General features: G+C 48.6%; 1 protein-coding gene across 1 annotated transcript in view; it reads right to left on the bottom strand.

The window, feature by feature from the left end:
• LOC126539007 (gamma-interferon-inducible lysosomal thiol reductase-like) overlaps positions 1-22,079 on the bottom strand; it is a 77,932-nt gene that overhangs the window by 10,868 nt on the left and 44,985 nt on the right. Inside the window, exons 2-3 of the mRNA XM_050185695.1 lie at positions 21,778-21,846; positions 840-992 (exon numbers count right to left, since the gene is read on the bottom strand). Coding sequence (XP_050041652.1) covers positions 840-992; positions 21,778-21,846 — 222 coding nt within the window. The remainder of the gene's footprint in view (positions 1-839; positions 993-21,777; positions 21,847-22,079) is intronic.

The following is a 22,079-nucleotide window of genomic DNA, read 5'->3' on the forward strand; positions in this document are numbered from 1 at the left end:
CTGTCCTTGTTGAAAATTTAAGGACTCGCATAGTAGCTTTGCCAGCTATAAAAGACCACTTCTTCCTCGCGCCTGACCCTCAGTGTCACAGACTGCTAGGAAATATTGATAAGACAAATTCATGCCAAAACCCGGGAAAAATCACGGAATCGGAAGAAGTGCCAACGTATAGTGGAGACTTTGTTTAAGTGACATTAAGTAGAAAAAATAAACCGAGTTGTATTAGTAAACTTCCCCGCTAATATAGCAAAAAAGCCTCTCTTACCGTCAGAGTATAGGCTTCAAAAGCTAGAAAAAGCGGCGAATGGAAAGGCTGGTGACGACACCGCCTTGAAGTTCTCGCACCGGCTAGACGTGACGTCATGGATTTTGAAGGCGTCTGCTAAGGCCTAGTTAATTTTTCTTCGCCGGTAAAGACGGCCTAACACTGTATTTATTCTAAAAGAAGCAGACACCGAAATTTGAAGATTTCCAGAACTATTACTGAGCCACAGGGACGCAAAACGCTAAGAAACATCGAAATCTGTGACGTCACACTGACGTGGCGGCACCACAGTTTCGGTGCGAAATTAACAAAGAAAAAAATGCGGATATCGGGCTTCTACTTTGTCTTTTAGTATCAATGCTAAATTAATAAAAAATGTGGAGTTTTCAGAGATTGCTTTATCGGTCGGTCCATAAACTGATTCACTGTTTCTATTTAGCGTCGTTTTAACCAGCTTGTAATGTGTGGAGTTGGCCAGAATGATCCTTGGCCAGCAGTGTAATTATTGTTTGACAGCTGTCGTCGGCTGTGACACCACCGGGTACACTGGAAAATTGTGGCTGTGAAAACTTACAGATGCCTTTCCGTACGGGACGAGCTGAAGCTGCACGATGTTTGGGAGCTCGGCGTACGTCGAGTTCAGCTGCTCGAGGACAAAGTTCCTGCTGTCCGGGCAGTACGTCTCGTAGAAGACCTCCACGGAAACCTTTGGGTCGTGCTCGCATGCCTGCGCACAGGAATCGGAAGGGAGGAACACGAATACGTGAGTGAATATAGGTGGGCATTTGCATATTGTACAACACCGCTCGACGTTTCACAGTTCTGCAGCGAAATGAGGTTTGTTGCGCGGTTTCGAGGTGTGTCCCTGCGTGCGTGCGTAACCAAAATCGCGTATTGCATGGTTTTGAGCGAAATTCCTAGCCCATGTTGTTTCGCCTCGAAGCTTCCGTAAGCACTCGAAAAAAAAAAGAAAAAAGAAGATGGTAAAAGCACACAGGATAGATAGCAGCAAATGCCATTTCACATTACAGCATATATTCTAGAGCACACTTCCTTCCCCGCCTTCCCCCCTTCACGTTTACGTGATTGCTCAAGATTGAATTATTCTTTAACGTGGCCATATACACAACTGCACATTATACGATATGATTTAGGGTAAAACTACCTTTCGCTGTATGTTATTCTGTAGTCTATAAGGCAGAGAGTTGGGCTAGTTGGGATTTAGACGCACACATGTTCCATCGTGTAAGAAAAATTAAGCGGTGCGGAGGCAAAAGGAAGGCAGGAAAGGTAGAGAACGATGGAGACCTTTTGTATATGGATACATGAAATGGACTTCCTTTTTATGTGGATACATACATATAATAAGAAAAGGTATTTTAGAGACATGTCCCTGTATTCTGTAGTCAGTTATGCATTCTTTTGTCGCACATAGTTTAAGACCAAGATCACATACAGCTCAAAAATAGTTATGTGTACGACACTGTGGTGTGGTTACCGGTGTCAGAGTCAATAATCAACAGCTGCCACACAAGGGCAAGGCTGAGTGCGACCGGGGAAGGTTAGGTGCCTGCTGCAATTATAGAATGTTTGTGTGGTATATCGCGATTTGCGTGCCTCATTTCCTCAGTGTAAATGCGTTATAACCGTAGTCGCTTAACTATCTCGCCAACACCACGCATTGCAAAGTAAGCTACGCACAGCGTTTGCCGGTTTGTGGCATGAAGCAGAATAGCTGCCCAACCGCCGCTAATCCATTCGTGCGGGTTGGATGGATCATGGAAGGATTAGCGGGATATAAAGAGCGGGGCTATCCGTCCGTCCATTCGTCCGTCTGACCGTCTATTTCCGTGCCGCGTGACTACAAGCGCCTGTATTCACAAAAGCAAAAAAAAAAAAAAAAAAAGGTTCGCACGCTGGAGCTTTTAATGTACAGAGGGTCTCACGCAGAGTTGCAGAGTGGAGAACCTCTAATCCATTCCCACTCCACTCCGGAGAGTGGACGTATACCCGTTAATAGTCCTCGGAATGGCGAGAGCTGCAGACCATTCCCACTCCTGGAGTCGTTGAGCTGGCCCATTCCATTTCTCCGGTTCCAGTAAATGAAACGCTGTCTCTATACGGGGTGATCATGTTTAAGTTGTACATAATTTTTAAAAGTCGCGTGTTGCAGATGACGTAAATCTAGCCCTTAAGCTGGGTTATTCAGCGAGGCGGACATATTTGCACAGGGAACCGAAACGTTTGCTCAAGAAATTAACGAAAATTCACTAATCAACTTAATTATCTTACGGCACATATTGCAATTTACGAATTGTAGCCGGTGAGTTTGCAAGGCGTATATGCTTGGAATGAATTTCCAGAATGACAGGTTGGGAGATATGCGCGAATCAAACTCGCTGTAAAAAATGGAGTGTTGTTGCACTTACTTTTTAAAGGCACACAATTTGTAGATTGCAATATGTGACGTAAAATAATTAATCATAAAGTTAATTACTGAATTGTTGTTAATTAGTTGAATGTGTTTCAATTTGTCGTGCAAGTAATGTCCGCCTCCGTAAATAGTTCAGCTCAAGGACTAATTACGTTATCTGCAAAAGGCGATTTTTGAAAATTTCGTAATACTTAAAAATCGTGACCCAGTATAATTGTTTGCTACTTGCCCTTGCGTGCTCAGCGACAAAAAACAATACATGTTTGATGTTTCATAAATGTGAGAAATGATGTTCCCAAAAGAACAAACGCGCTTTTTCGCCTCTCATAGCTTCAGGCCGTTGTTGCTTTATAATCTGTCTATTTATTAACATTTCGAATGCACCAAAGTACAAGATAATCTTACACAATGCACGTGCAGGAATTCTGGAAGCTGACTCTGCAGTCATCTGTCGAATTTCGCCGCAGTACTCCAGCTTAACTCAATGGGTAGCATTAATATATATTGCCACATCCTATATGGTCGCCGCGGGTATGTGCCAGGCGATGAGAACGACGCTGAAGTAGCGCGCGAGTAGAAAAACAGAGACGACAACGACGTCGCGTTGACTCCTCTCATAAAGTGCTTTTACACGTCCTCGACACCGGCTTTGCCGTCTCCTACTAGGCTGTGACAATATTATATATACTAACTTCTAGCTAAGCTAACTTCCAAGTCAACGACTTGGAAGCCGGCAACGTCGAGAGGGTACGCCCCTTTTATTAACGTGCGCATCGACGGCACTCAGTCGTAACACGACTTTGCTCCGTCGTAGCAGAACATTTGTCAGGATTAAAACACCGCCATCGCGCAGCGGGATAGCTACGGATAAGTGCTTGGCTAGCGCTATAAGCTGGGACACACAGCGCATGCGCAATGCATGCTCTCTGCCGTAGAGCGCGCTGCCGTTACACGCGCGGACAACGTCGCCGTGTTCGCCCCCCGTCCAGTGGCCTTTGGCACCTTTCCTATTTTTATGCTCCGTCTTCGTTCAGTGCAACCCACTCGATCACGCATGGCTGGGGACACGGCTTCACTTCCCGCCTCCACCCCCATCCCTCCCCCCTCCCGTCACCAAGGCCGGACCAGCCGGCCAGGTGGGTGGAGTGCCGAGGTTGTTCGTTTTTTTTTTTTTTTTCATTTCCCACACTCTACGTCACGCGAGAACGGCGACAGGCACGTATTATAACGCCCAACTTGCTCGTTGTTTCCCGATCGCGACCTCCGCGTATGCCGTGAGCAGTGTGTGCACACGTCACACGCGCGGGCACCGACCGGTCCCCCCTCGCTCTGTGGAACTACCGTGCAGCGCTACCGGTGCTACTGGAAACATATTCGCGAGGATTCAGTTTTTGCTTTTCTCTTTTCTTTTTGGGCTATTTTCGGTAATGGCGCTTACGAAAAAAAAAAAAAAGAAAGAAATCAGTGGTCTGACGAAACACCGCTGTCTTCTCGGCGAAGGTCGCAGAATAGTTACGTATACAGCGCAGTTAATAGGCTAGGCGAATGACCATTCGCCTTTCGCTGTCGTAAAACAGTACTTTACGTTGACCGGTGCGCTATTATATGGTTAAAGAAAAAAGAAAAACGGTTCTGCTGTGAGTATTGCATTCTGGGAAATGCTATATGGCACGGGAGATATCAGCCTTTTTTTTTTTTTGCAGTCCCTCAAAAGGTATCTCTGCAGATTGAAAAAAAAAATGATGATTATCCCACTCTGTAAAGATGAAATGGCAGCGAGAGCTGACGACAGTAAAAGCTCTCAAACGAAAAGCAAAAGTCATTTCGCTGCCATTCCATCGTCACAGAGGGGGATGGTTGCCCGGGCTCGCGATTGTCGTTTTCGTTCAGCATCGCGGGAACGTTCTTCGTCGGGTAGTCGTTTCGCGCCGTTTACATTCTCGTTGCTGTTCCCTCCGGCGCTCCTCGTACGCATGTTGTTCTTCGGGCGCACGAACTATACGTGTCCGCCCCCATCGATAACGCAGCTGTTTTTAGCGCCGTAACCTCTCCTGCTTATACACTGCGATAACCTTGACGTCTCGCTATTTTTGACGGCGAGCGTCCTAACCTGTTTCGCATTTTGACATCTGCGCCGCCGCACTGCACCCGTACGTGATCGCACACAGAGCAAACAATGAAACCCATTGTGTATGGGCTTGTATCAATCAATCAATCAATCAATCAATCAATCAATCAATCAATCAATCAATCAATCAATCAATCAATCAATCAATCAATCAATCAATCAATCAATCAATCAATCAATCATTTAGATTTGAAGGAACGCCGTAGTGGATGCCTACGGATTAATTTTGACTACAAACGGTTCTTGAACGCGCCCCTAAATCTAAGTACACACGACCGTTTTTGCATTTTTGCCGCCCATCGCAATGCGGCCCTCGCGGCCGGGGATCGAATCCGCGACCAAAGGCAGGAGACAACTCGCAACGTACACGCGTTCTGCAGTCGCAGCGCTAGGCAACACGAAATGCACAAAATAAAACGAACGGCCGGAACGCACAGAACCTTCCTCGCATTCATCTCAGTCGCCGTTATGTCGCGCTTTCGTTGCAAAATGGAAGCCTATATATAGCGACTCCAGAAGCATTTACACGTTGATTGCATTCGGGGCGAGTAACATATATCATCGCGATGCGCCTTCCGCCCATATATATATATCCGAGACAACTTGCCTCTGAGGCGCATACTCGTCTTCCCAAACAACGCTGTGTACACGTATATGCTACTGCGCTTTCAGTCGAGACGACGTATGGGTCCTTCGGACGGGGCTATGAACAATGCGGTGCGCGGCGGCAGACGAAGAGGAGGGTGGGGAGGGGGGGGGGGGCGTCTCCCCCCTCCCACAGTAATGACGACGCACTCGGCTGACTGCTTTTATGGAACAGCTGTCGTGAGTACGCGAGCGTGAGCAGCACTGGGGCCGAAAGTATGCAGTTGCCCCACGCGCGTCTGGACTCAGGTCGGGCGCCCCATTCGCGAATGCGAAGTCGACGGGGTTGGCACAAACACACGCTTATAGTGCGCGGATTGGGATTTATTTTTTAAGGGAAGCGCGAATGTTAAAAAAAACAAAGAACTGGATGCGTATATATATATTCTGCATCTGAATATAGGAAACAGTTGTGAAGGGGAAACTTGTGCTGCCAAAGCAATCCCGGTATAACCATCTATACCGATGACTGACGATGTCAGCGATAGCGTTTGAGTGAAGAAGACTGGTTATAGTCATCGCCATCGTCGTGAGAATAACGTCATCCCCACCCTAACGGGCACCGTCATCGGCATCATCTAATCACGTGGAAAGCGAAGATGTCACCACGTCATTATCACCGTGGAATATAAGCATCGTCGTCAACATCATAAACACCGAGGGTCATCATCATCATCATAAGCATTCATAGTGCCGTCACATAGTCGTCACGGACATCCATCATTGTGTGTCGTTATATAAGCGGTACCGTTGCTCCGACATGCGCAGTTTGTGCTCGTCAGACAACATTGTGTCGCCGTCTGCGGAGCCATAGAAAGCACATAGAAAGGCCAGAAACCCAGATTCAACAAAGCGCGGGTGTACCCGTAGGGAAAGAAATGCTCGAGCATTTTAAGAATATTATTTCAGTATGCTTGCAGCTACTTGCTGAATTATGATGGGCACTTGGGAAGCTGGTTATGGACCAAATGAACGTACATTATTTTTTTCTTCTTGCATAAACAGGCTGACTTAGCAATTGTGATAACGTACATCCTGTGTATTGCTCCGTAATAGTATATTCGAAGGAATTGAACATACTTAGATTCGAAAGAAAAGTCAGAGGAAGCAAAGTGACATTTTTGTGGTAATAAAAAAAAAAAACGACGGGAGGCATCATAGGGGAAACGAACGTTTGTATTCCTCTCGTAAAAAAGAAATAAAGAAAGACAAGAAAAAGAAAAGGACAGTTCATATAGTCATCGCAAAATTAATTGCCGTTGATGAGCCATTAGTCATATCCGGGCGTGTCCACATAACTGCTATCGCAACAAAATTAAAACGATGACGCGCGAACGAAACGAGAAGGCAGAAAACGTCTTCATAGGGAAATTTTCGATTTTGCTCGCGCTTGCCGCGCCTTGTCCACGGTCTCGCAAAGACCACCGCACACGTGTCGCAAGAAGAACCGACTACACCCGGTACGAGCAGTTGTGCAGACCGCTTTTCTTTTCCCCTCCGAAAGGGGAAATTCCGCCGGACGCGCAGCAATGCTCGCTCGTACGCGGCGACCTCTAAACGAGTGCTGCGAATTAAGTCGCCGCCGCCAGCGGCGGCGGCCATGCCGCTCTAGTGTGTGGACTCTCGCTCACTTTGGCTGCTGGTCACTGTCATCGCGGAAACGTCCATGCATGCTGTTACGCGCGCTTACAGGAAATTAACTTCGGTGGTCTATAGATTGTGTTTGGACTCTATGCAGACTGAGTTTGCCTGTTTACGTATTGGTTTATTGGAACGTCCCGAGGCAGCACGTCGGTTGGGAGAGACGCCGTATCAGAAAAGCCGGTGTTGAATTTGACCACATGGGGTTCTCTAACGCCGCACCCGAATGCTAACTCTACGCTGCACTCTAAAAGTGGGGCACATCCTGTCACCAAACAATGGTTGTCAGCTAATGTTGCTGACATTTTTTTTTTCGGCGAAGCTGTACAGCTCTACCTCTCAATGGGTTTGTCGTGTCCGTAGGCAAAAACTCGGCAGGTGCGCCGCGTGCGCTACTGGGTTCCTTGCAGCACCACCAGATGGCGCTCGCCTCCGCGGCGGCGGCGCCGGCCGTGCGGGCGAATAAAAGAAAAGAACCAGAAAGCTCGCCTTCGCGCACAGTGCATGCCGCAAGCGTTTCCCGGTAAAGATTACAGTTGCATAAGCTGATATTGCTGGGAAGCGGCAACTGCAGCATACGAGACAGGGAGTGACGTAACAACACTTTCGTATGCAAAAGAAGAACCCGCCTAGCAACTGATTTGTGTTGCGACGGTGTTATGGGAAGGCCACGTATAGTGAGGACTCCTGAAAAGAAGTAGCGTGCGTACGAGGCGCGGCGAAAGTGTGGTTAAGTGCACTTCTCTCTGGTTCACTCTTTCTACGTGCACGAAGTCGCAGCCTGTTGAAACGTCTGAGGCTAAACATTAGGCGAAGTGCATGCGAATGCCGCCAGGTGAATAATTCCAAGCTACGTCGCAATGTGCAATCGTTCTACTTGTCTACAGTTTCGCTTTCTAGCCGCCTTCACAGCGTTGATTTTCGCTTTAACACTCTGCACTCACTACTCTTATGTCAAGAACACTGTGTCACGAAGATACGCGCTTGCGGTTCGTAACCTGAAAGTACCGGGCTCGCAGCGTTAAAGAAAGGAAAGTTACGCAGTGTAGATGGCGAATAGTGTCTGGGGACAAACCCCGAAGGGTGCAGACTTTTCACACTCACTCACTCACTCACTCACTCACTCACTCACTCACTCACTCACTCACTCACTCACTCACTCACTCACTCACTCACTCACTCACTCACTCACTCACTCACTCACTCACTCACTCACTCACTCACTCACTCACTCTCGAACAACTGTGTTCAAGGGTTAACGGGCGACCAATATAAAGAAACAAGCGTATTAACCACGTTTTTCCACACACAGTCTGGACGGCATATGTGAAATTACTTTTTTTTCACACAGTTTGCCCGACCATTTATGGCAGCGTTTCCGGAAAAAGTTCGTAGGCATATGGAGCAGCGAACAGCGGCCGAAACACGTACAAAAGGAATCAAGGAAACCGAGCGATGAGACGTATTAGGGAAACTTTGCCTTTCTTCACAATAAAGTCCACTCAAGAAAACTGGGCAACGTCTGCCCAGCTGCCTCAAAATCTAAACAGTCGGTGCAATGAGCACAGTGCGCGACGTTTCGCTCAGGGACGTCCGGCTGCATATACGGTACGATTTCGGCAAATGCGAACTTCGCATTGCCATTTCACATGCACCCCGTGCGGCAGCTGCGATTTTTGGCATTTTCGAGCACCTAGCGGATGGTTGAGTTGTTCTTGGCGTCAGCTTGTTTCGGCAAGAACAAAGTAAATTAACTTAGAAACTGTTTTCGTGAAAGTTCTTTGTGTTTGAGCGCGTTACTTTACCGAAACAAAAATTAAGTAGGAAGGCCACAGTGACGTGTCTACGATCCACGTTGCGATTGGTTCCGCGTCCTTGCTTCACGTGCGTTTTCGCAGAGAGTAGTTCACCACTGCGAACATCGAAAAATCGCACGCACGAAGGGTCCGACGGCCCATTTGCTGCATCTGCGAATTCGCACGTGCGAAAACGCAGTCAAAATCGCACCTTGTGAAACGGGCTTTTAGAGAGTTTTAGATTAGGGGCGCCCTTAGGGCGTTGTGGTCCCCTAGCGCTTGGGGACTCGGCACTGCACATGTGTAGACTGGCCCCGAAGCGCTAGGGGGCCCCAACATCTCCATGCGCCTAACATAAATCTCTCTATAGCCTTTGGGGGCAAGCCGCGTCTTTCAGCGTTTGCTGGATGAGACCTCTCGATACGCGGTAAACAACGTTCGTTGCACGCTCGCCTGCTGGAGATTACGGCTCGAGTCACCTTCTCTGGCTGTGGACTGACTAGCGTTCTTCTTTCGTCAACGCACCTAACCTGTCTCGCCTTATCTCTACGCCGGCAACAGAAAACACTCACGTTGTGCCTAGCTCTGCAGAGGCAACACAATCGATGCGCTTCTCCTGCGTTGTGTATAAGTGGACGTCTGAGAGCTTCGAGTGCGTTGCAACTAAAGCGTTTCTCCTGGGGCATTGGGTAAAGGGTAATCCAAGTGTGCCAAGTACAAGAAGCTGCTTGTGTATACAGCGGCACACAGTCCAAGAGCTTCGAACGAACCAGGATGAAGCGAATAATTCAAGGGGTACTGACACGATATTTTCGACCGTTCATTTTGTTTGTGTGTGCGCGTTTGCGTGTTAAGTGAAGGCCCTTGACCTCTGAACTCTGAACAAAGTAGTGACAGGCGTGAGAGCATCGTAAATAACGTAATATAGTACCTTTCCAACAGCTGGTTTCGGTTGCCGGAAAGGATACTGTGTCGTGACGTTACGACACAGTATGTGGTCACGTGGGACGAGGACAGTGCAACGTTTTTGACGCTCGCTCCCGCTCTCTCGGTCGCCTCGTATGTATGCTGCTACTCGGTAGGTGAGCGCCGGACGCTGGCGTAAAAATAAGTTTTTTCTTCTCTCTCTCTCTCTCTCTCTCGTTAGGCGAGGTCCGAAATGGCAGCATAGCGGACGACCGAGTGTGCGAAAGCGAGTGTCGAAACGTCGCAGTGACCTGCTTCCACGTGACCACATACTGCGTTGTGGCGTGTGTTGTGAGGTCACGACACAGCGTCTTCTTCGGACCTTCAGTTCACAATCATAATGGCGTGAAATGTGGCCAAAGAATTATTTGAAGACCATTTTTGTGCCACCCAACGTAGAGGGCCGTGTTTATCTACGGCGCAAAGCATACAAATTATGCAATTAGCACTGCTGACACTCGGATTTTGTGCAAGCATCTTTGTTTTTCTCGATGTGGGATATTTCCCGTAAGATATTGGTTCCTATGGAAATCATCTCACCAAAAATGGGTTAAAAGGCATCCACATTTTTTCACTGAATTTGTTTTTTTTTTCTTTGGCAAACTATAACAAATAAATTATGCGCCAGCAACTTTGTGCAGGATACGATGTGACCGGCGTGCGTATTACTGTCGCGTAGCTTGGGAGACGCATGGAACTCACGGAGACGTCTGCGTATAAGGCAAGCCTGGAGAAGGAAGCTTCCTCTGGACAATGCAGGGGAACGATGACGGCAACGATAATGACCGCGCCGCCACGTGGGCCGTCGTACGTCGGCCACGAACAAAGCGATGTGACAGGTCGCTCGCTCGCGCGCTCGCCGCCGTATATACATTCCCGGCGCTGACGAAGTGAGCGTCGCAAGACGACGCAACCAAGAACAAAAGAGGTGGGTGGGACCGCTTTTTCGATTCGCCCGGCCTGTGCTCGGTGCCTATTCTGAAGCTTCCATAACGGGCGTCGCTCGAAAACAATGCATGCATCATAAGCTCCCGGCCGATGTGCCGCAGTAATGTGCAGCATGCTCTACGTGTGCCTCCGGAGAGATGTGTATACAGCGTTGTGAAAAACGAGTGTGCGCAGTAGCTGTTGCGGTCGCTTTCTCTTACGTGCGATAGTCCCTCGTTATAACGAAGTCGCTTTATTCGAAACATCGCATTACTCGAAGTTTGTCGTGGTCCCGACTGCAGTGCGTTCTATATAGACGGAAGTGGCGTCAGAGTCCGCTTGATACGAAGTGCAAAAGTGGGAAATTCACACGGGATCGCTCGGTGCGTAATCCACGGTGGCTCCTTTGAGTTTATTCGTGTTAACTTCGACGGGTAAATACGCATTACGTAAGTCTTTTAGAGAGTCTTCCCTTTTAACGAAACACCGCTTATAACGAAGTCGAGTTCACATCGTGTTGAATTTTTTTTTTCATAGCGAGTCTTTACTATACTTAACTTTTGTTGCGTAAGAACGTTTCCCCGTTGGCTGGAGTTCAGGCCCTTTTGTTGATAGCGATCAGCTTGGTAACCAGGCCATAGGCTCGGCGATGGCTAATCACGAAGGACATTTGTATAATGGAAGTTTCGCGAGTCTGCACCGCACAAGTTCGTTACGATTGGAGGCAACATCACATGCAGGTTGCAGTTCGCACCCGGTGTGCGTACCCGTATACAGTAAGGAACTCCGTCATAGTAAACCGACCTGGCTGAGGCAGTACATTCGCTATACCGAGAGTTTGCTACAACGGGAATCGTGCCAAATACGTGTACGACGAACTCACCGACGTTATCGTTCGTCGAAAGAACCCAGGTACATGGCGCCAGGCTTTTTTCGCGAGCCCGCTGTTGTCGAAAACAAGCCAACGGCCGAGATTAAGGTCATTCCAGAGTATTTCCCGAGATATTCGTCCCCGAAATCTGTCACGAAATGCAGCATTCCGCTGTTTGTGCCTCGCAGTGCGTTATAAACGGGTCTTAACATAAGCGCAACACGTTGGACGTATTGCGCCGGGACTTTCAGAACACTATCGGGATCGCAAATAAGTCTGCATGCTCTGAACACTGATCGGATTTAGTTCTGCAGCATATACATATTAAAGGAGTAATTAGCGAATGTTTAGTGAAGGGCCAATCGGCGATTACCGCGGAACTTGTGATGTCAGCAGGAACTGACACTGTGTCGCTGTAGACGCAGTTCCATCTTGAAATAGTCAGTGAGCATCCTACAGGTTATCGTCATCATTGTCATGATCACTTCATGTCCACTGCAGGACGAAGGCCTGTCCCAGCGTTCTCCAATTATTACCCTTGTCTCACGTCAGCTTACTCCATCCTAAAGCCTGCGAATTTTCTCACTTCATCACACCACCTAATTCCTTGCCGTCCTCAACTCCCGATTTACTTCCCGTGGCACCCATATTTTGTAGTACCGATTTTGTAACACCGTAGTCTTAACACATTGTCACACATCTCTAACGCGTTTCGTAACACCGGTAATACGCTCTACGCATTCCTTGGTCAGTACAAGCCCGTTTCTTCTTCCCTAATTCCAGGCTCTTTATGCCAGATGATAGAGGTTAAGACCGTGAATGCACAGTTCAGGACTTGTGGAAATCTTGTACATGTGTCCATAGTACTTATGTTTTTTCACGTGAACGGGCACTTTATACACAAAGAAGTTGTTGCGAACGACATCCGCCGCATGCTCTTGCCATGTGCTGCGCCCAATTCCAGCATCCGACACGCTGCATGCATTTAACGATGCATTGAATAGAAAGCGCTGGGAGGGCGCAAAATAGCTTCTGAATAGAGAGAGCGAGAGTGACGGGGCCGGCTGTTTAGTCTATTCCGAGGGCCGGCCTCGGAAGTATACTGTACGGCCCGCATAAAAGAATGTACAGCTTCATTTAGGTACGCGTGGTGGCACACGGGAGTTGTGCAGTGTGGTTCATCTATGAGGAGCATCCGGCTGCTCCTCTAAGGAGCAGCCGGCGCTGTTATCTATAGCCGCCGGAATCACGCGTCGCGGACCTGTTACGTTCAACGAGAGAGAGAGAGAGAGAGAGAGAGAGAGAGAGAGAGAGAGAGAGGGAGGGAGGAGTGCCTAACGGTTTCCCTAGTTAAATGGCAGTGAGGCTTTTGGCGCGCTCTCTCTTTCGACATTGTCAGGGATGAAGTAGCGCAATACGCAGGGTGCTGTGGGCAAGACGAAACAACGAGAGTGCTATTGGCGAGCGTTTTGTACGTGCGTCTTTCGCTTCCGTTTCCGTTGCTGCAGCGGTTGCAATCGGGCGTGCGCGCCCGCCTAGCAGTGTTCGCAACGCTCATGGCCGCCGCGGAATGAAGCGTTGTGACGCCGCTACATCTCGGCTTCGCTGGTGTGCATTCATATTGACAGCGCAGTATCGAAGAAAGCACGCGCATGAACAAGGGGGGGGGGGGAGAGAGAGAGAGAGAGAGAGAGAGAGAGAGAGAGAGAGAGAGACGAAGTAGATGGAACGAGCTTCGGACATCGCCGAAAGCGCGACGCGAGTACGGGTGCGCGAATTGTCAATTGTTTCATTTTTTTTTTTTACACCGAATTGCATACGAATTGAATAGTACCAGAGGCGAATAGAACCGAGGGTCAGATGCCTTTTCGAATAGTTTTCAAATAATTGAATGCCGTTTTCACCATATTATGAGAAAAGTGCTCACAACGTGGTATAAGATAACGTTAGCAAGTTTCTGTCATCACATCGCACTTGATGAAGCCTCGCGTATTGAAAACACAAGTGGAACGTTAGGGGAGAAATAATGTGCAGTCAATTGGTCGCGTAAACAAGGCTCCTGGAAGAGTGCGAATCATTGCTGTTCAGCAGGTATATATAGTCTGACTCCTGTGGGCGATGTAGCCTGCTCCCATGCTTAACTTGTATCACTGCGTAACTTATGCCAGTATGCTGTGGCCGCGGATATACATAATGTAGATGAAATTTGTGGCGCTTTTCCTCCAATGTCGTGTTTGATTGAGCACAGTTGATGATCGTGATATATTCAAAACCTATTGGCGAAATGTTTAGAATATTTAGAAAGTTTAGAATATTCGCGCCCCCTTATAGACGCGAGCCCTGGACGAAAGCGAAGAGAACACGTCTTGTGGTTCGATGCTTAAAAGCAGGCGTCTCCAGGGTCTTGGTGGTGGTGGTAAAAACGTTTATTTCCTCTGAAAAGAGGGAGTTACATGGAGGGTGCTCTGGAGTCAGGCTTAGTGCCCTTCCCCTCACAAACACTAGGTGGAGTCCCTAGTACGGGACCCCAGTGGCTTCCGCTGCCGCCATAGCTCGTTCGACCATCGCCTTTTGGGCTTTCAGGTCGCAACAGGCGAGTAGGGTCGCCTCCCAGTCCTCCCGGGTGGGGTTTGGGTGTGGAGTAAAAGCAGGGTTGGAGGGGCACGCCCACACCATGTGGTAGAGGTCCGAGGACCTCTCCCCACAGTGCGGGCACTCCCCGGAGAAGGCAGGGTCAAAGTGCTTTAGCGAGGCCGGGCACATCATGGTGTTCGTGACAAGGCGGAGGAACAGGCGTTCCTCCGCTCTCGTTAATCCTTTACACGGGTGGGGGTACAGTTTATGTCTATCTTTGTATAATTGTGTTATTTCTTTGTAAGTGTAGGTCGGCGTGGCTTCCGCTACTTCTTCAGAGGAGGCGGGGGACGAGGTTGCCCGGTTAGAGAGCGCGCGGGCGGCTGCATCTGCTGCCTCGTTTCCTCCTAGCCCCGAGTGGGCCGGAGCCCAGACTATGAAGCGGTGGGATGGACCTCCTACGTACGAGCTATTTTGCAGTAGCCGGTAGGCCAGGTACGGGACCCAGCCCTGTTGGACGTTCCGACACGCCCCTCGCGAGTCGGTTATGATTGTCTTGGAATCGGAGTGTGTTGCCGCTAAAGCGATGGCGACTTCCTCTGCTTGAGTGACGCTTCGGGCTTTGAAGGTGAGCCCGTTCACCGTTTTGGACTCGTGGATCACTGCCGCCGTGTACCACCCGCCATGGTGCGGGCCGGATGCGTCCACGTAGTATACCCCGGGTTTCCTTCCGTAGTGGTGAGCTAAGGCCTCTGCCCTGGCCCTGCGTCTACCCTCGTGGTCGTCCCTGGACATCTTAATTGGGAGTGGTCTTACGTGCAGGGCGTAACGCCATTCCTGAGAGAGTCTTACTCTCTCCTCGGTTAGAGTCGTGTGTTCTATGTGCAGACGGGCCAAAAGGCGGCGTCCTGACGGCGTCTGCGATAATCGCGTGTATTGACCTGTGAGGTGGGCTTCTCTAAGTTCATCGAAGGAGTTCGTCATACCCAGACCTTGGAGTCTCAGGTTAGACGTGGTTATCGGGAGGTCGAGGGCCTTCTTCGCCATTTTGCGTATTATCACCTCGATGATGTTCTGGTCGTGTTTGTTGAGGCGGAGATAGGGGGTCGAGTACAGGATTCTGCTTGTTACAAAGGCATTGGCCAGCCGCAAGGCGTCTTTGCTTCGCAGTCCCCCTTTCTTGTTCGAGACTCTGCGGACCATTCGGCCCACCTGCTCTCCCACCTTCTTTAGTTTGTCGAGCGTGGTCGTCGCCAGCCGACGCTGGTGGATGAAAAGACCTAGGACTCTAATTTCTTTTCTTTCGGGTATCGGTTCCGATCCAAGTCTCAATTTCCAGGGTCTTGGAGAAAGTAAATAGCGCTTCATTCGCCTGCTATGGTAAAAAAAAAAAGTTTTCAATGCTAGAACGCAGGCGTGAAGGTGCAACATCACGCGGTATACCACGTGGTGTTGCCGGCACGTTGAGGCTGGCAGTTTGATGCTGTACGTCCAGGATTTTCGTGACAACTCGAGGCTGTTCGAAACGCACTCTCTTCGTCATCTGTGAGACACGACAGTGCAGACCAACTTGGCGCCAACGTTCACGAAAGCTGACGGCACGGTTATGAATTGGGCCCTTCTGGGCACGAACCTGACTGTACAACCGGAATAAACTTCTTTACCCTGTCGTTTCCGAGTTAATTTCGAAAGAGAGAGAGAACGATTGGAAGCAATGTGCTTTGTGATATAGAGTGGTGGCACTAGGATGTGGTATGCGTAGATGTCAGGGTGAGTCTAAGCGTATGATAGACCTAATGATCGCAGCGCCGCCGCGCGGATTTATGTCGAACCGGACCGCAACCGGGTTCCGCCATGGAACATTTGACATAGTACTTCCCGAGGACCAGCGCTACTATTTCGCAAGCGACTTGGTTCTGACCACAGCGAGGTCGCAGGCACGACTCCCGATCGTTGCGGCGGCGTTTTGAGAATAGCGCATATATATATATTTAGAGAGAGAGAGAGAGAGAGAGAGGCTAAGTAATCTCTGTATGGTCCACGTTAACTCGCAGTAGTTCAAGCCGCGTAATCGGCGCGCAAATGTGAAAGGGAAGATGCAAGTCCACTCAAAACGAAGTCCTTAAGTGCCGCATAAAACTGCAAGAGGTGGCGACATCATGACGACGACGATGTCACAGATGGCGAACAGGTGCGACAACTTTCGGGCGGCGCGGCGTCAGCCTTTCGCTGTTTTCATGTTTTTCTTATCCGCGCGGTGCTTTTCCTTGCGTTCTGTCCCGTATGGGTCGTGATACTCCACACGTGGCTATTTTAGAAGCTTATAGTTTTTCCAATGCCACTTAGCGTCTTACAATTCCTCTGTATCTTTTCTTTTTTTCTTGTAAGTGCGAGCTCAGTCCTCTCGCGTCGTCTCTAACCTAATCGCTTCCAGGCGGGAGGGCGAGGCACGTGAGAACGTTTGAAGTGCCACCACATTTGAATTTTAAAACAAGATCGCTGCAAGTAAAAAAAAAAAAAAAACTGCGACGAGGCTGACTGGCGCGCACCTGTCCGAGCAGTCGATGTATAAACGCGTCCTTTGTACGCGCTGTCATCTGTTCTCTCTTAGCCATACTTTCGTATGTACATACGTCCCGTGCAGTTGATGCTCGCCTGAGCACGCACTCTCTTCGCGCACCAGCCGGATTGACTGTCGCCCAAACATTAGCGTGAAATTACGTTTGGCCCTATTCTCTGGGCACACACACACGGGAGTTGCCTGTACCGTGCACCAACAGGCTGTATATGCTAGGGTTTCTAGTACCAGTAATATCAAAGGTAATAGCAGCGCAATTCTGAATTTACGTTATCGAGCCTTGCAACAACAAGAACAGTCTTTATTGCGTGTGTTGAAGCGAAATACAATTCTGGAGTTGCCAAATTAAGGCACAGTGGGCTATATAGAGGGGCAGTGCCCGCCAGTTGCGGGCACGTGACTTATTAAACAGAATATGTCACGAAAGTATACCCGACTTGCAAGGCTTTCGGGGCTCATCGACGAAGTGGACATGCCGTTTGGTATAGGCAGATTATAGGCTGTAGGTACAGCGCAAAACGCATTGAAAGAAAAGGCAGTTTTTTATTGACGAATGCCTTTTATTGACGTATGAATAGTGCATGGTGAAACAAGATGTGCCTATTTAGCCAACGTTTCGACATGGGGACAATGGGCCTTCGTCATGACGAGGACAAGTCCATGTCGGAACGTCGGCTCCAGAGACGCATCTTTTTCGACACACTGTTCGTCATTTCAAGCATCTATCTTCCTTAATTTGGACCAGTGTTTCGCCTGGATTGATGTGTACATGTCCGATTAGCTGAATAGATCAAGAAATTATTCTATCTTTTTGCATGTGCCAATACGGGACATATATGTACAAGTCCAAGACGTTCTTCAATAACCTATATAGTTGGAAGTAAGCGCTCGTGTCTGTCGCATTCTTGTTATTCTTTCTTTCTTTTTTTTTTTCGCTATGCATTAACAATACAAAGGGGTCACAGGAAGATAGAGTCCAATTGATCGACAGTGTGAGAACAAAGGGAACGTCAGCCCGAACTAAACGCTTCGACAAGGAGGTCGACTGCACGAAGGCGGCGTGTCCCTCTTCTCAAAGCCTTTGGCTACGGACTGACCCGTCCCTTGTCGGCTCGCTGCCTAACAATACAAATAAAGCAGGAGTTTTAGATTAGATTTTAAGTAATTCTGGAGCACTCTAGATAAATGAAAAGAAAAAGAAGGAAAAGGTTTCCGTGGGCTCATTATTTTTGCCAGTGGTCTAAGAAATTTCTCGGTCAACGATTGACCGCGTTATCTAACCGTCTAGTCTCTAACTAAACTTTATATAATTACTCTAGGACACACGTTGCAGTTGGGTGAGTGAAGCCGGCGAGCGGTGAAGGAATATGTCTTGGTAAGAATTCCGAGACTGTAGTATCAGTTTTTGACACACGCATTCGCGAGTTTACGGTGAGAGTAGCTGGCGTCGCCCTTACGCGTTGAGGAGCAAAACTATGCGAAACTGCCGTGTATTTTCGCTGTCGCAACTTCACGAAATTCACGCTCGCATCAGAACTTCGCGATAAAGCAGTGACATTAAATTACTTAGACTCCATCTTTAGGATTTTTCTTTTTGCGTTTAAGCGCTCCCGCATACAACGGGTATAAATTTCGTTCAGTATCGTCTTCTTGGCGCAGGCGTTAATAAACTAAAGCAAAAAAGAAAGAAGCGAAAGTCTGCAGATTCAACACACATGTTAAAATTTGTGAAGGGAATTGCTTTCGTGAAGCAGTTGATCAAATGCTATTAATTTGTCCATTTTAATTCCTGCGTCTCTGGCATCAAGTAAACTGGCATGTGCGCGCATGTGCTCCCGCGTCACCATGTTGCGCAATGTGAAACACGCGTGCGACCATCTCAAAAGAGCCAGTCATGGCGTTCGCACTATACAAGTATTTATATGGCTCAATGGCTAGAGCAACGGGATACTAGCTGTGCTGTGAGACCGTATAGGTTCGATCCAACCAATCGGGCACGTAATTCAATTTCTTATGTAAAGTATGAGCTACTCGGCAAGACAGCAGCAGCAGCAGCAGCAGCAGCAGCAGCAGCATCGGCGGTGGCCACGGTCAGGAGAGTCCGGGAAAGTTGGCGAAGAAAGCATCGCTTTAAAACGTGCGACGTCCGATTGTCGAGCGCTGCAACCCAAACGAGCTCCGCAAACCAACGCCCAAAGAATGCGAGGTCATTACCCTCCCCCTCTCCCCCTTCTTTTTGAGTTGTTTCGTAAACGTAACACTAAAATAATTCGCGCTATCACTTTTGTAGCGCCGCTGTCTCGAGCGCTCTAGCTCGCGTTCCACATCGTGCCGGTTGAATGAGAGATTACGAGACGAAAGCGAACGTCCTCGCTGTCGCGTCGACCGGAGAGAGGGAAAGCATAGCGCGATATCGAACCAGTTCCTTATCGGGCGGTCGGGAATCGCTTTTGCATGCCGCCGCATTTGCGACGCCCACGACGCCGCGGCGGCGCCTGGAGGGGCGGATGACTTCCAAAACTCGTCTTCCGAACCCACCCTCTCTTTTATTACGTCTTGATGGTGGGGACCCGCTTCGAGACCGGTGGGTCTTTTTCGCGAGTTTCTGCTATGGATTCGCGGTTTTCGCGGTTGTGTTCGTCGATGTCGTCTGTCGCAGCGAGTTCAATCCATATATAGGCTCGCCTCTACATTTTTTTCCTTTTGTTCCAATATATTTTTTGAATGGAGGCGCCCACCCGCGTAGACTACCACTCTGAGTCGATCGGACGAGTCGTTAGATAGCACGCTTTTCGGGTTGCATGCTTTTTACGAGCGTGCTATTTTAAATACGACCTTCATCTTATCCGGACACACGTTAGGTAGGCGCGGAAGGCGGTAACAGCGCTGGTAGCGACTTCTTGCGACGATTCGTCCAACTACGACGCGTTCGATACATTTTCGTTTTCTGTGGATGTTCTCTCGTAGGAAAATAATAATAATAATAATAATAATAATAATAATAATAATAATAATAAAAAGCACGGTAATTATTTCGTCTCTGTCGACACCTTAGATGCCAGCAGCCAAGTAGAATGTGGTTGCTCACTTGTATACTTAATACCTCTGCACCCTCTCTGGTTAAACCCTGTGCCGCAACGTGGCGCCACTAGTGCGACCGCTCGCGTGTGCGTCTCTGGTATCGCGGTATTTCTGCTAAACGGTAATTTGTTAAACACACACTAACTCTCCCTGTCCTTGATGGTGCGAGTTCGCCGTGATTGCGCAAGCTTTTTGGCGTTACTGCTTTGTACACTGAACAGCACTTTCTTTTGACTGCTTCCCCCGTCGAGGGGTGATAAGGAGCGGTTTATCTCAGCGAGCGAGAAGTTGCGACGCTGATAACGAAGAAATCGCGTTCCAGAATGTTTGATTTGGCCGCGTGCGGCCAGCGCAGGAAATGACGTACGGGGTGTTACATAACGTTCGCCTCGCTACACCTCCGGTAATAGCCAGAGATTTCAATAAAGACCTTTTCTGGCGATTCACTCCCCGTCCGCCCGTGTTGCATAGGTGTTGAGAATGAGAGAGTTTCGCGTGCGGCTGTATAAGGCGTCGTAAAAGGAACTAGCGCGAAAGGACGAACGTCGAGATAGTTCTTTTCTTCTTTTTGTACAGCCCGTGTTACACGCGGTGATAAACCGGTTTCACTGCCGCTCGATGCAATAAGAGCGAAAGGGACCGCATAGACAAAAGGCCGCACTAAAAGTCTTTTCGTGTGCGCCGTGAATGCTCTACACTACTTTTGCCTCCGCTGCGCATTGCGTGCGTGCAGAAAAGGCACAAGGCGTGCTGTCTGAATCACCTGGCTTCTTTGTGGGCGTTTTTTGTGAGATCAGATAGCGTATACAAAATGAGCGAATTCGTGTTTTCTTTTGTTTTTGTTTCTGGGACAATCACGAATGGTTAAGCACTGACTACAAGAATGCGCCACCCGCGGGGAAACCGCGAGGGCTCCATTTTTTTTTTAGGACATTTTCCATGGCGGCAGCCGGTCTCGACGTCTCCTGTCTGGCTGTTTTCTCATAACCCGCGTGTAGCCAACAGAAAGTGGACGACAGACAACAGGATTCGTTGAGGCGCTAATTGCGAGGTCCCGCGTTCGATCCCCGGCCTCTGCGGCCGCTTTTCCACGGGTGGGTGGGTGGGGGGTGTTATGCAAGAACTACCGTGCACTGTACATTGGACAAATGTTGAAGGGACCTCGGGTTGTCAAAATTAAACCACAGCCCCCCCCCCCCCCCCCCCCACTCATAATGATATCTCGGTTCTGGGACGTAATACAGTAGGATTTCAAATAATTTGTTGAGTTTTTTTTTTCCTCTGCTTTGCGAACACTTTGCAGCCCTCTCCTCTTCAGTACTGTCCAGTGAACAATAGATGAATCAATCCATAAGTTAATCAGTATATTTTTTATCTATTTTTACAGATTTTGCATTTCTTAATGTTTAGTAGACTTATAAACAAATTTACATCTGGTTGTACAAAATCAGCTAGAAGAGCCGCTAAGTTGACTAAGTTTCAACTACGGTTGCACATGCTTACTTCACTACGTACGTGCTAGCGTCAAGCTGCGTGAGAAAAGCAAGACAATGAACAACGTATTAGCAAACAGACATGCCGAAAAAAATCTTATTCGAGAAAAAAAAAGTTTTTCATACAAGCGAGAAGTGCTCACGACAAACAGTATTGCAAAGCAAGACACGTAGATACACACGCACATAAAGCGGTCGGGTGCTGACAAATATGGACGAGCAGCCGATGCTTTTCTTTTTCTTCTAGGTTAGACAATATATACACAGGACGTGCAAGCACAACGGACGTGTCAACACGTAGAACATTAAAGAAAAAAAAATTGTGCGCATATCTTGGATATTCACGGCACATTATATGCACACATGCGCGTGGCCTACCGTTTTTGGATGACAGAGCCCCACCAGTGAGCACCCGTACGAGGTCATCAGAAATATTATGACTAGGAGCTGCAAGAGAAAGGGAGACCGGCTGATACACACAAACACACACTCATGCAGACCGCGTAAGCAATGACACAGCACATAAGGTGCCTATAGTCTATACGGGGTGGTACCACACATACGCGTTGAAAAGAAATGTCTATAGGCCATTGCAAGAACACCGTGTTTGTATAACGTTCGGGGAACGTCTCGCGTAAGGAAAATACGGAAGCGCGGTTTTGCGAAGTTTGCAGAAGCTG

The sequence above is a fragment of the Dermacentor andersoni genome, chromosome 11, assembly GCF_023375885.2.
Source record: "Dermacentor andersoni chromosome 11, qqDerAnde1_hic_scaffold, whole genome shotgun sequence".
NCBI classification, from domain to species: Eukaryota; Metazoa; Arthropoda; class Arachnida; order Ixodida; family Ixodidae; genus Dermacentor; species Dermacentor andersoni.